Here is a 14,238-nt window from a genome sequence, read left to right as displayed (position 1 = left end):
TAAATTTTTAATTAATGTGCAATGCCTTTTTTACATTGTCGCAAAAAAAAAATCCAAAATTGGGATCAAGAAATTATGTCTAGTCAAATCAAATTTTTCAGCAATAGACACATTGTTATAAACACTTCCATTAGACTTCTTTGTTTACTTAATGACATCACTATGTAACTCTTGCGCTTCTATTTGCTAGCGCTCCAACACATTGAACGTGATAGTCTAAGGGGTGAGACATCTCTAGGCGGTTGACCAATCAGAGCAGACTGGGCTCTGGTTTCAGACAGAGGGTGAAAAGAGGTGCTGCAGCACAGGCAGTATTAGAAAAATAAAGAGCTTTTTGAACATTAAAAGCATGGAGACATGTCACAATAGAGGCAGAAAATGCAAATATGAACCTGAAAATGTGTAGAATAGGGCCCCTTAAAGTTGAATGCTTAGACAATACATTTACTGATGAATTCTTATTATTCTAAAAGTTGCATTTGAACGTTTTTTTCAGGTTACAAGGATGTGGTTTAGGAAATCAGAAATGATGGCACAGCGCTGTATTGTTCATTTTTGTCTTTTACCCCTACTAAAAATATTTTGGGCTGGTCTTAAAATACTTCTGATCTTATTTGTTTACCGGCGAATGACACAGGGAGATTTGTGTAATTTTTGAGCAATAGACAAACTGTTCTAAATGCATGCATCTGAAACCTACACATATGCATGTAAACCGTTCACACATTTTTTTTACATCAAATGGAGGAAGTAGTAAAGAGCTTGCATTTGGAATTGAACCTCTCACTGTCTAACATGAAGTTCACCCACATGAATGATGTTCAGTCTGTTGTTTCACAAATGGCCGACTCTCTCCAGGAAACAAACACCTACATGTAGCCACACACACACACACACACACACACACACACACACACACACACACACACACACACACACACACACACACACACACACACACACACACACACACACACACACACACACACACACACACACACACACACACACACACACACACACACACACACACACGTTTGGTGTCCTAGTTTCCATCTGTGGAGAAGCTATTCTCTCTCACTGGCTCTCTCACAAACTCCTCTCCGGGGGGTCTGTGGTCTTGTGACACATTGCTGAATTGCTGCAGATTGTGTATGTGTGTGAGTGTGGATAATAACAGGCGTTTGTATTTGCATTGTGCATCGCTGCTCATGTGCCTATTGTATTTATGGTTTGTTTGTGTGTCCGTCCATGCTCTGTGTGGTTGTGTGTGTGAGGCTGCTCTCTGCCTGCCTACAGTTCCTCCTCTCTGATGCTTGTTTCACCATCAAAGTGTGATCTAATACAGGGATTACTATGGGATTAAGTGAGTCTCTTTATAAAAAAACAGCTCACCGATCCATATCTCGACAACACTGGCCATTTGTTCTGCGGTATCAACACACTCTTGACAACTGCTCCTGCAAGGAAGGACATTAGAGGAGTACAACAACAGGAACACTGACTGTCCAGTCTACTGAAAACACGGCTTAATCCTTTAAAATCATCCAGGAAATTCCACTGCTATTTATCCAAGACCTGAACACAAGTTATTCTTTTAGGAATATTAATTAATGTTAATTATTACCAGCAGATTTAATGACCTTTTGGTAAGTGCTTTTACAGTAAGCAGATATACAGTTGAGGACATGCTGGGACATGAAGTCGAAATAAAATGTTCAGATATCGCATGGTTTTGGTTGTATTGTACAATAAACTAGTTAAAAAAGAGAGCTGCTCTTTAAACAGATGTCCACACACTCTGCTTTATTTAACGCTGCTTTTGTCAATATTTAAATGGATGAAATTACTAAGTGTTGTATGAGAAGTGTTAATTTTTTAGGAATGATTACTTGCAGTTTACATTTTCTCTATGGAGCTCTTTAACTAATAATAATTATATGGGGAAGTTTTCCATAGACATATATATTTGGGTATACATTACAGAGTGTACTGTGTTGTGTAAGTCAAATCAGTTGAAACAACTTAATATAATTTAAAGAGCATCTTGCAGGTTTTTATTTTTTCTACATTTATGCTTAAACTTGCTTGAAAATTACACTTAAAAAAGTGAATGCAGGATTTGATATGTTTTACGAGACATAAGGGCAGGAATTCAGAGGGAAAGGAGCAATTTTGAGCTCTGCTCTTAAAAACGGCTTTTTTTTAAGGTCATACGTCAAACGCGTCATATATTACATCACGCAGGGGACACATCTCCGCTCTCTGACTGCGGGTATAGTAGAGTTGCGTTGAGTAGAGCGGTTGTGTTTTAAGGAGCTGGTATTTTTCGGTAGTTTTACATTGCATTTCACCATTTGTAATCATGGTGCAGTATTGTGTTTGTGCAGGTTGCACAAATACCAGCCTGTCAGGACATCGAGTCCATAGTAAAAAGGACCGGAGCTAGCGTTCGTTCCTGGGTGCGTTGTGCATCCACCTCCCTGCAGCACATACTCTCCACAGCTTTATCAGGAAACCATATTACTTCTATCTCTCCCCCCCCTTCGCTGCTCTCTCTCTCTCCCCTCCGGTACTGTGTTGTTTGTGTGTGCGTGGTGGCTGTCACTCCTGGCTCCCGGCTCAATCTCCACTCACCTGCTGCAATCAGCTTTGCACCCTCCCCGACTACACACCTGCTTTCCATCAAGCCATTTACAACGACATATCAACGGAGGCTCCACAACCATTCTCCGCCAGATCGTCAAGTATCAGCCGTATCTCGCGTCTCCCCTCCGGTACACAGCACCGTAGTGTGGAGTTGCATTAGGTAACGCGAGATACAGCTGATACTGTACTTGCGCATTAGTTTCTGTTATGGATCAGTATCAACAGTCCTGCCAGTAACGTTACTATATTATCAATGCTACTTTAGTTATAGCCTGATATATGATAGCTAATACTTCACAATGTTGTGATGTGACGTTAGCTAACATTCTGTAACTAACGCCGGTCACTCACCAAGATAGCTGCCCAGTTCTCCACTGGTTCTCCACACACCACAGCTCAATTTCTCTCTGATGGCCGTTATTTCTTCTAATCCTTGGCTGCTCCTGGTCTCTTGGACGCCTAGCAGGCTCATAATTATAAGGTTGTGGTCCGTCATATGCATTCGAATATTCATGTTCAACTTCTTCTGTGTCTTCTGTGTCGAAACTAGCATTGGGATCCATTTTTATTAATATGTTACACCGGCCGCTCTCCCCCTTGTGTCCCCCGTGTTACGTCACACGCGGGAGGTCACGTGCAGAGGCTTTTTTATGCGGAAGTGAACATTTCTTACAAAAATGACGCCAGATGTCACTGTAGTGTAATATTTCTGTATATTTTTTTGAAAATCTAGTGTATTCATCATTTTCCTACATATTTATTCACAGATGTCTTTAACCTGGAAGTTGCTCTTTAATAGGACAATATCAATATTTAAGTGTTATTAACTGGATTGCTGCAAATAACAGTGACAATTTATGTTGCATTCAAATACATTATTCATACTGTAATGACCTTTTAAGACAAAAGCTATTGAACATATTGCCACAACCACCAATAGTTAACAACATAAACAAATCAAATAACTTTATTTTACGAATAGGCCTACTTTAGAACAAAACAACTTCAACTCTATTTCAAATAATATTAAAGATGACATTACCATGAATCTATTGCTACAAATAAACACCTACTATAAGTGTTATATTTTTTTGGGACGATATACAGTGAATAGCTAGGCCAGGGGTGCCCAACCTTTTTTCAACCAAGAGCTACTTTTAAAGTTTCCAGTCTGCCGAGATCTACCAGTCCAAATAGAGAGGCGTAGCCATTACTGACAGCCTACTACCAGGTAAATACACACTTCTACTTGTATAAAACGGACCTTTGTACGATGAATACTTAATAAAATACTGCAGATCATTTATCTTACCTCTTTCTAATCTACACACAAACAAGTATTTAACTGAAGTTACACAACAGTGTTGTTGATACAGAGTTGGAGTTTATTCACACGTCACATACTACAGTGGGTAATGTTTTCAAGAAACATTGAACAGCACTGAAAAAAAGAACACATTGGATTTACTCAATTCAATTGTGGACATTTGTTGCACACAAATAATTTGCTTTGGCAGCAACCTATAGAATTGTTTTAAATCAACACAAACGATTTATGTCCAATCAACGCAATTACTTTGTGTTGATTCAAAGTTATTGAAATGTGTTTCAATAAAGTAAATTAAACACTTTCATCATTTTACTCCAACCCATTTTGATCACTTTATTCAAACACAATTCAATCCCTTTTATTCCAACACTATTTGATCACATAACTCTAGCAATATTTGTTATTTTAATATTCCCATGTCTATTACATGTTTTCAGAATTGTAATTTTTGTTGTTATACATTATATTTATAAATATAATTTTATGTAAATATGAAACAGATTTTAAAAGTAAACATAACCCACTTTTTTTGCATTGAAAACGATTAGAAAGTTTTGTTTCAAGACCTTTATTCAAGAACCTGGAGATTAAATAATCACTCAAGTCTTTCCAAAACTAATCTCCAATTTGAGAAGTACAAATATTAAAAAGGACCTTACATATCGTTTAGCAATTTCGTTACAACAACAACAACGTAAACAAAAAAACAATATATATATATATATAAATAAAGCATCCCCTGCTTTTTATAAGGCATCAATAACTGCGATGGTGGGAGAACCAGCCACACCACTCAGTCCAGGAATGTATACTCTGCATCTCAACTACAAGAACAGTGTAGGAACAGCGAGCCGTGAACATGGACAGTGAACATGGACAGTGAGCTCTCTTCACTCGTGCATTTTCCTCTTCAAGTTTTGGGCCTTTCTTGAAAGGTCAGATGCATCCACCTCCATTATAAGCTTCTGAATAACTTCTAAGGTGTTGCGGAGCTTCAACGGGTAATTCATGTTTAGGGCATACATGAGTCCAAACAGCATTACAGCTGCAAGAGCCACATTCTCCAGATCCTGAAGCACCACCACACCCTCGAGGATAACTCCGACATCAGAGTAGTCACTGCTGGGAGTCTCTCTGGCAACATAGATCCCCACTGTTGTTTCTTCTACCTCACGTAGTGTGTTGGCCTCAGTCATGTCCTGGTGGAAGACAAATTATTTCTTTAAGGATAAGATTTTTTTTACTCGGACCTCATTAAGACACAATTTGCTTATTTGACTCTACTGTGGCACTACACTAATTAGCACAATGCTTGCGAAGAAGAATACCTGGTTTGTTTTCACCTGTGGGTTTCACCAGCCTGGCTAACAGATTGTAGGTTGTACATTAAATTGAGTGAATGGTAATTATTATTGGTAATATATATATCAGCGACTTTAAAAAGAGGAGAAGGTTGGAGAGAATAAACAGGTGAAATGAAATGACACCAAATGCTGGAGACTAATGAGCAAAGCATTAGGTACTACTCCTGATTCATAATTCATCCTATGTGATGTAATATAAGCCCTACAGGTGGAAGATACTGCAGCCTGAGGAGGATAGAGCTGTCCTTAAGACTATTGCATTAGTATTTGAATGTGTTTCTGGAATCAGAAGAACACAAATCATGATAGACCATGTTAATTCTAACAAAACCAATTATAATATCAATTTCAGGAAGACAGCTAAGTAACATGTCTGGTAATATGGTCTGGTATATCTGGTCAAATGAGGTTCTTTTAACTGAGGCTATTTTTCTTCTTAAAAACATGTTCAAACTAACTTCTTTTTTGTATGTGGCCTACTACTTTAGCACACACTCACCATGTACTCCTTCACCAGATCCTCAGGATCCTCATTGAGGTAGATGCAGAGTCCTTTAATGAGGCACTCCCTGTCAGCATCGATGTCTTCCTTAAGGATTAAAACAAAGAATATAGGGACATTTTAATCAAATTGAACCTATGGAGTGGTCACATTTTGGGATAATTTACCATTGTAATTGATTTTAGACTGACCTAATGCCAAAAAGGAAATATTATATATATACACACACACACACACACACATATCTACACATATACACACAGTTCAAAAGTTCTTACCGTCATCATGGCAGCCATGTCTTTTAACTTCTTGCCCTGCTGCCCCGATTTTTTCGAGAACACCCTCAGCAGACTTGCGGAGTGTAGGTCAAGCTGTGACAGGAACCTTGACTGTAGAGCCATAGTTGTAATCCGCTTGAACTCTGCGTTAACCTGAAAAAAAAATGAAACCATTTTTTAACAACACGGCCCACTGACATACACACATTTGTTTCATTAAACTTACAGCTGCCAATCACATAACTGTATGCACTATGCATGTTTGCTCAGCATTTGATTTCGGCTATGGAATATTGGGTGTGAATGCTGAAAGCATTTTGCTCTACCGAGATGTAATCCAGCTTGACGCGATCTGATATATATTTTAGACAAACTTATTTTTTTAGGCGGCTTTGATGTAGTGCTAACTTATACAATCATATTCGCCACAGTAGATACGAGATTTGGACCTGAAAATCGCCAATAATATGTTTGTGAATGTGTGACGAATCTGATGACAGAGGCAGACCACAACTGTTGTGTTCGGTAAACACAACATGTGGAAACCAGTTAGTCTGAAAACCAGTAGGGACATGACACCAGCAGTATGTGCTGTGTGTTTCTGTTCTCAAGGAGGTTTAATAAGAACTTGTGCTAAACAAAACTTGCAGTCATTTTAATTTATGAAGATATCACGGTATTTTTCCTTTTAACTCTAGGCCCAAATTCCTTGCTAAATAAATGTTCCTCCTCCTCAATCCTATTTTTTTCGGCCCCCGGGATGACGGACATCCTTAAACTCAAGCCCTACTCATCTGCTTCAATCATGTTCCCACTTTTTCAAATATTCCTACTACTTCACCTTCTTCTTACACATTTAAGCCAGCAATGCAGTGAAGCATCAGCTTTTCAACATCCAGCATTCATTTGCACCTACTTCTGAACAACATCGTAATGGGGCCAAGCTTTACTCTAACAGTTGCATATACCATCTACAGCACAAAAAGTTACACCATTATCTTTGTACTCACCTCCATTACACCAAAGAGAGCTGGCCATCTCTCTTGTACATCACTGGTCATGGGAACATCACTAATGACTTCTTGTCTTCTCAATGCAAATGTTTTCTCCATTTTAGCCTTAACTGTCTCTCTGTTATTACGCTTCTTGTAATCTGAAAGGAGTTCAACCCTCATCTTCTCCAAGGACTGGGCGCATTCTCCAAGTGGAAAGTCAGGGCAGTAGGCCATTTCACCCCTCTTTGGTTTCTTAACTTTAAAAGCAGGAGAACGTTTCCCTTCTGGTTTATGTTTCAAAGTATTTACACATACTTCAGGACATCCCACTTTCCGGAGATGTGTGCGGTAGTTGGACAACTTGTATTTGAGACTAGTCTTCCATCCCCCATAGCCAGAGGCTGAGCCTTTTTCTTGTAAACATGGATGCTTCATGACGAGCGCCTCTGCAACTTGGTCAAACTCCCTGTCCGTGGCGTAGACTTTGTGCTTAACTACCTCCTGAATCAACCCCTCTAGTATATCAGACTTGAGCTTTGAATCAGGGATCAACAGTGTCCCTTCTTCTCTGAGAACTCTGTGGGCCTTTTCAAGCTTAATCTCTGCATCATACGAAAAACGGGGAACATGGAACACACCTGGCCATGAAGACCGTGAAGAAGTGGACTCTGGAGATGTGAGAATCCCGGTGCTGTCGCCTAGAGAAGATGTGGTGTCATCAGGATGACTGGTTGGTGGAAAGGAGCAACTGTCCACACATTGATCTGCATCAGCATTGAGAGGTCTGCATGATGTGTATATGACCTTGACTGTAGCTTTGTCTTGTATTTCTCCCATGGAAGTTAAGTTCATAAATTCATCGCCAAAAAGCGTGTCCATGAACTGCAGCCGAAAAGGTTCCTTTACATTACACTGAGTCTTTATCTCATTCTCCAGTTCATTCACAGTTGAAGGCAGGCCAGCAGAAATCACCACCCTCTGACAGCTGTCAGCCCCTAGGATTACTCTGAGAACAGCTGATGTCATCATGGTCTTTCTTCACCGTCTGTTAGGAAAGAGAGTATATAAACAATAAAAGGTTTAGAATTAGTTTTATTTCAAGTACATGGGGCTTGGTAGAAGAGTGAATGCTTGTCATTTTTTAAAAGGGTTCATTGTGAAGAACAATAACAATGTTATTGGACCAATGTATAGGGTTGGGTACTGTTCACATTTGAACCCATAGATATAAACAATAGATGGCTCACCCATGCTGCTGGCCAATGGAGACCGACGTTGCAACATGGCCGCCATCTTGCTGCAGTCAGCTCGCTCATTCATAACATTATGGTTTACTATTTAAATAACCATAGTTTGCTCAATTTTCAAACGGGTTGGTTTGTTATAAACATCAAAGATGTAGTTATGGTACTGCATACTTATAATTATGAATTTTTTTTCAACATGTCTTGTTGTCTCCTGTATCATAGCCATGCTAATAACGTTTATAATAAACCAAACCGTTTGTAAATCAGTCAAGATTTCAGCGAGTTAAGAGTATTTTTGTGCAGATCACTCACCTTACAACAGTAGCTGGTGACTGCAGCAAGATGGCGGCCGGTGAGCTACGCTGGAAAATCTCCCATGAGCCATCTATTGTTTATATATATAAATATGTGTTTGAACCGATACCAGTACCCAACAGTACCTATTCTCGGTACTTTAGTCTGTACCTGCCCAAGCAGTGTTTAATTTGTTGCTTTACCTCAGACACAGATTGATCTCTTCAAGGTCACCATCCGCACACATCCAACCAGATAGGCGGCCAAGGGATACTCATCGACCAGTTCACAGACTTCTACAAGAGCAAGTTCTCGTGACGGAGATGGAGTCACCTCAAAGGCTCTGTAGTGCTCACTATACCATCCACACAGCAGTTTCAAGACAAAAAACACTCTCTGATGCAAAATGCATATTTGATGGATTTCCCCAAATTCGGGCAAGCCACCTTCCGACCCATGGACAACTACCATACCTGTCCTGTAGTTTATTCCCTTGCTCCAAACATTTTTTGCAAGGTGTATTTCAGATATGTCAGGATCTTTCTGTTTAAAAGCTTGAACTAGCTCCTCCTTCAAAACATCTAAGGGGACAGAAGATACATCTGAGACATCCAGCATTTGTTTATCAATACTTGGATAAGTGGTAGCCAATCATAAACTGATGTTTCACAGCCAGAGATAGGGGCACGTTTTTAAAGCAACTGGTGTGTTTGATTATGTTTTTAAAGAAACTGTGCTTTGCCTCAAACCTCATAGTCCAAAGTCCCACAAGAGGCCCAAAAAACCTTATTAGTTGTGGGTAATGTTCTATGTAGTGGTGTTTGGGACGCAGTCTATTGTTAGGAAAAACCTCTTGATACCTTTGTCTATGGTCTGAAATTTTGCTCTCAAGGTATGCAATAGATTCGTCGTTGTGAACTGGGGAAACCACAAGCTCAACAATCTGTTTTAGGTCCAACAAGACCTGCCATGCTGGATCATGCTCAGGAATCTTAGGCCCAATTATAAATGGGAGCAATCTTAACAAGCACCAGTTTTCATGGGCATTACCACCTATGGTTTTCCTGTGTGAGAGATTTTGTGGCAAAATATGAGGCTTATTTGTTTTGTCTGTCCACTTGTATGGGAAATGTAGAATGGAATTGTTAATATCTTCCAAGGTTATGTACTTCTTTGAGATTAGAAATGTTAGACAATGTGCTATTTCAACAGGCACAATGCCTTCAAAGAGATCGTGGGCAATGTCAGGAGGGTAGCCACTGATGACATTAAAATGAGAAAGCGCTTTAGTCAAAGGACAAGCTCTTTTAACTCCAAAACAGCTGCTGCCACTATCTAGGGCTGTTCTGACATGAGTGTCATGTATTTCTTTTGTTCTGAGGCTGAAAGTTCCTGCTCTAACCTCATTTGATGCAATGTCTGAAGCTGTTGCAGTACAAAAACGACAAAAATAGGTGCCTGAAAAATTCTCAACAAAACCCGCTAATCCATGAGTTCCTAAATTGTCTGCAGCAATAGTTTGAACTGTACCTTTGAGCGATGTTCCCAGTTGTGGGACAAAAATTCCATCAACTTCCAAAGACCTGAGATCACGTAGAAGTGGCTCTAAAACCTTGTCATAGCCATAGGTCTTAACATTGTCTGTTTTGCACAAAATAGCTAAGTAAATGGAGGACAAAGAGGAATGAGACCCTGGGGGTAGGTTACTCAGCACCCAGTACACAGCACAAAGTTTGTGGGTTTTACGGGAGGTGCCAAGAGGGTTACAGACCTCAAAGTCATCAACATACAAACCAATAGATATACCCTTAACTCTTGACCTGACAATAAACTGTTTTGCTTACAATGCAGACCATCCCTGAAACACTTGTACACAATTTCTTTTGCTGTCTCTGTTTCCCTTTGCGTTTTGTGACTACAAACTAACTTGTCCACAATATCTTTCCTATTCAACAGCACCTGTAGAGATTCAAGAATGGGGACATACTGGAAGGTTTTCTTCTCTTTAGCATCCAAAATACATTCAACTGGTTCAACAATATTAAAGTTTGCCTTGTAATACTGCTTACGTTGATATGTAGAACTCAAAGGACCACCCTTCTCTATGGCTTTATTTATAGGATTCCCAGTGCACAGAGAAGTGGTTATTTCCTCTATGATAGCTCTGTCAACCTGGAGTTTGTGCTTCTGAAAAATATCAACTAGAACGCCATCAGTGTGGGAACTCGAGAGAGAGCTAGTTAAGTTGTGAAGCTCTAGCAAAAAATCATTGATTGCTGTGCTTGGTACATGGGTTAAATGTTCCAACTTTAACAAAGCTGCTGCAAAAGTTTGTTCAATTACATTTGGAAGGTCATTCGGGGCATAAACACTGCAATCTGGTTGTGCATCAGAGTATGCCTCACCTATTTCATCATCTGAAGTATTTTGCGCAGATTCCAGAGAAACAAAGGTGGTTGATGTCACAATTTCTGGTTTAAAATCTGTAATTGAATAATAAGTATGTTTTCTGCTCCAGTGGGATTTAAATGTTCCGTAGATATTTGTTTGAAAGTTGCAATCTAAAAACATGCAAGTTACAACCTCATTTTTGTTAAGGTGTGCATTAATGTGAGCCCAGTAATACCTTTCCGAGACAAGATCCTTACAAGGACATAACTGGCACCTAAATATACAGCTCTTGGATTGATGACTGGTTTTAGTCACATGAAATCTATTCAAATGAATTAAAAGCGCATTCCACGTTTTAAAAGTGCAGGGGCAGCTTACATATACACAAGGAAAACGATTATTATTCCCATAATATCTATGTTTCACTCGATAATGTTTTAATATTTGGGACCTACTTGGTAAAACTGAGGGGCAGGCCTTACAACGCCACATTCACAGCAACATTCTGGCAAACTTGCAGCACCATTCACTGCAAAAGACAAATGGAAACAAAGAAGGATTAATGTCTAATGAGAAAATTCTGACAAAAATGTAAGACAAGCTGTCAAAATGAAATAACAAACATCAATCAATAATAAAATGGGGAAAGTCTAAGTAACAGTAGTGACACAACTGTTTATAAAAAGCATTTCAAAAAGTATGACACATCACACAATGGCCAATCACACCGAGTGGGACAGGGTTAAACCAAAATACAATTGTATTCTCACCACATCAATTTGAGCCCACAGTAAAAGCGCCGACTCCAGACACGCACAGAGTTCGCGTTTCAATCTGCTGCAACAAAGAGCAACACAAAAAACACTTATACAATGCAAAACAGTATTTCTATAGACAAAAATTGTAAATACTCTACACATACGGGAAGTAGGGGTTCTGGAGGTGCTGCAGCACCCCCTGTTGGTGAATGGTGTACATTTTTTAATGGTTACTATTATGTTCATGTTACTGTTGAAATCTCTCCCCACTTTTGGCCTCACCCCCTAAGTAAAATGACTTCCCGCGGCTATGACTCTACAGGTCAACAGATTATGTTATTTTGAGGGATGATGCCAATCTTTTTTATAGCAGATCAACAAATAGCCAATATACATGTCTGCATCTGAAAATGTAAATGACACCATTGCTCCCTTCAATGTACATGTATATATACGGCTGGGTACCTACCGAAATAATCTGGTACCAAGTAGTATCGACTTCTCAAGTCAAAGGATACCTATCCTTATCATAATAATCACTGCTACATGGGGCACTGGGAAAGTCAGATGATGTCAGTCTGCATAATAATTAACCATGTGCTGCATAGTAATTAGCCATGTGCTTCTCGTAACTAGAGCATATAGCCTGTCTGTATCACCTAGAATGACGCACAAACATATATGCCCTAAAGCTGATGCACCGGACTGCTAACCATGCTAAGCCGTTAGCCCCTAAGTAGCCGTTAGCCCCGTTAGTACCTGTTAACTGTGTTCGTTATTCTCCCGACCAGGAGAGAAGCTTTAAAATAGGAGACTAAATGGAGTCTCTGTGAAAGTTCAATTGGGTACTTTAATTTAAAAAGGCGCGGGTTGGTCACAAGCATGATATTGTTCAGTCAGACAAACAGCTGTGATCTGGCTCTCCTCGATAGGGAAGAGAAGAGAATGGATCTCTCCTCCGGTGCTGTTTATATATCCTCTGCTGGCTCCTCCCCGCCAGCCGGCTCACCTCGTCTCCAATGTCCGTTATTGCATTTAAACAGAGGATAGGTTCTTTTCACATTCAATATATGCTTAACACGCCGTTTCTCCTCATATTCTCTTTCATCACTTTTCATTTAACACATTCTAAACGCTGTAATCAATACTCTAAACAATACTTCTCGGCTCGTTTGGTTTCCGGTCATTCCGGATGTTGTCACATGCTACTCTCGTCTGTAAACAATAATGTATTCAAATAAACTGTACCTTCATTTAATATTCAGCATGGTAGTATATCGACATCTATAGTTGTAGTGTTAAATCAGTAGGCTTCGGTTTGCACCACTCCATATCATTTCGCTACTAAATTCACCTCTTTAGGAAATCGTATATTAGCCACATGCTAAATGCTAACCGGAGATGAAGGATTTTCAGAATAAAAGCTTAACTGCTTGTGCACAAGAATTTCTGTTTTTTCAGTATAAAAGAGCATTAAAACTGACGGCATGTTTAAACTACATTTCCCCATTAAAACATTGATTTTAATTTCTAACATACCCCAATCAGGTTTTAAGGGTAGCCTACTGGTATCATAATTCTGATAAACGATACACACACTTCTAATCCTGTTATTTACAGATAAAATACATACTCACCACAGAACTTGAGCCACAGCAGAGGCACTACGGTCGTCTGACGGCAATCTACAGCAGCAATCTGCAGCAGCAACAACAGCATTGACATTAAAAAAGTATTGCCGTTTTTCCCTTGCTAAAATTTAGCATAACTTTGGAGCGTGGCTTGGTTAAAAAGTGAGCGCCCCAGCCTCTTAATTAAAAGACAGTAATGTAAACTCGTACGAGCATGCTCGTTGACCAAAGCTTTCGTTTGAAAGCTAACGTTAATCCTAATGCGACGTTAGCTAACAATGGCTAAATTAACAGATAGCATTAAGTAACTACGAACCAACACCTTGCGGCGGGCCCCACCCGCCATTTTCACAGAGGAAACGTAGCACATGTTAATTCAACAGTACGAGAGCAAATAACTTCATGACAGTTCATTAACTTATGTTGGTGACTTTCAATGCATTATATTACATATAGTTACGCATTAACTAATATTCCAATGTATTCCAACCATCCATACTTACCGATCCAAGCTGGGTAATGGCGGGACAGAGCTGCCTTCCTTGCTGCTGTCTTCTTCCACAAAGAAATGCATTGCGCGATTTCGCGGGGTATATTGCGGTGGAATTGATACATTTATTTGATTGACTCATTTTATCCCAACATGACCTAAACAAGTTCATGTACTCTCTCCACATAAAATGTAGATTCTACTCAATACTATTACATTTTGCTTCGGAACATGAGGCAATTGTATAACATTCACACAATAGGCTTGGATAAATCCAACAGATGGCCAGTCCCCCTTTTTTCAGTGAGT

At 39.5% G+C, this 14,238-nt stretch overlaps 2 protein-coding genes across 28 annotated transcripts in view; one reads left to right on the top strand and one right to left on the bottom strand.

Moving 5' to 3' along the window:
* The window catches only part of LOC307044420 (regulating synaptic membrane exocytosis protein 1-like), a gene marked incomplete at its 3' end in the record, with an annotated part of 141,083 nt that overhangs the window by 55,678 nt on the left and 71,167 nt on the right, over nucleotides 1-14,238 (top strand). The gene's annotated exons all lie outside the window — the stretch shown is intronic.
* LOC307044423 (uncharacterized protein) lies at nucleotides 4,532-14,206 on the bottom strand. 3 transcript variants are annotated; one of them, XM_079689647.1, is made up of 8 exons: nucleotides 13,943-14,206; nucleotides 13,446-13,506; nucleotides 11,821-11,887; nucleotides 8,863-11,579; nucleotides 7,134-8,163; nucleotides 6,124-6,276; nucleotides 5,843-5,932; nucleotides 4,532-5,178 (listed from the first exon to the last, which is right to left on the bottom strand). In XM_079689647.1, exons 5-8 carry the CDS (start codon nucleotides 8,145-8,147, stop codon nucleotides 4,870-4,872), a joined length of 1,566 nt encoding a protein of 521 aa, XP_079545773.1. In that variant the 5' UTR covers nucleotides 8,148-8,163; nucleotides 8,863-11,579; nucleotides 11,821-11,887; nucleotides 13,446-13,506; nucleotides 13,943-14,206; the 3' UTR covers nucleotides 4,532-4,869. The 3 variants fall into 3 exon arrangements, with proteins under 3 accessions (XP_079545773.1, XP_079545775.1, XP_079545774.1); XM_079689649.1 differs by having other exon boundaries at nucleotides 11,506-11,579; XM_079689648.1 differs by having other exon boundaries at nucleotides 11,821-11,884.

The sequence above is a fragment of the Notothenia rossii genome, assembly GCF_949606895.1.
Source record: "Notothenia rossii genome assembly, chromosome: 6".
NCBI classification, from domain to species: Eukaryota; Metazoa; Chordata; class Actinopteri; order Perciformes; family Nototheniidae; genus Notothenia; species Notothenia rossii.
The sequence above is the reverse complement of the archived record's forward strand: the minus strand, read 5'-3'. Positions and strand labels throughout refer to the sequence as shown.

Excerpts from the sequence above, each read along its gene's own strand:
- LOC307044423 (XM_079689647.1), bottom strand. The coding sequence starts at position 8,147 with ATGATGACATCAGCTGTTCTCAGAGTAATCCTAGGGGCTGACAGCTGT. Across the intron at positions 5,933-6,123 it reads ACATGGCTGCCATGATGACG|GAAGACATCGATGCTGACAG; the intron begins GTAAGAACTTTT and ends TTAATCCTTAAG. Across the intron at positions 5,179-5,842 it reads ATCTGGTGAAGGAGTACATG|GACATGACTGAGGCCAACAC; the intron begins GTGAGTGTGTGC and ends GTCTTCCACCAG.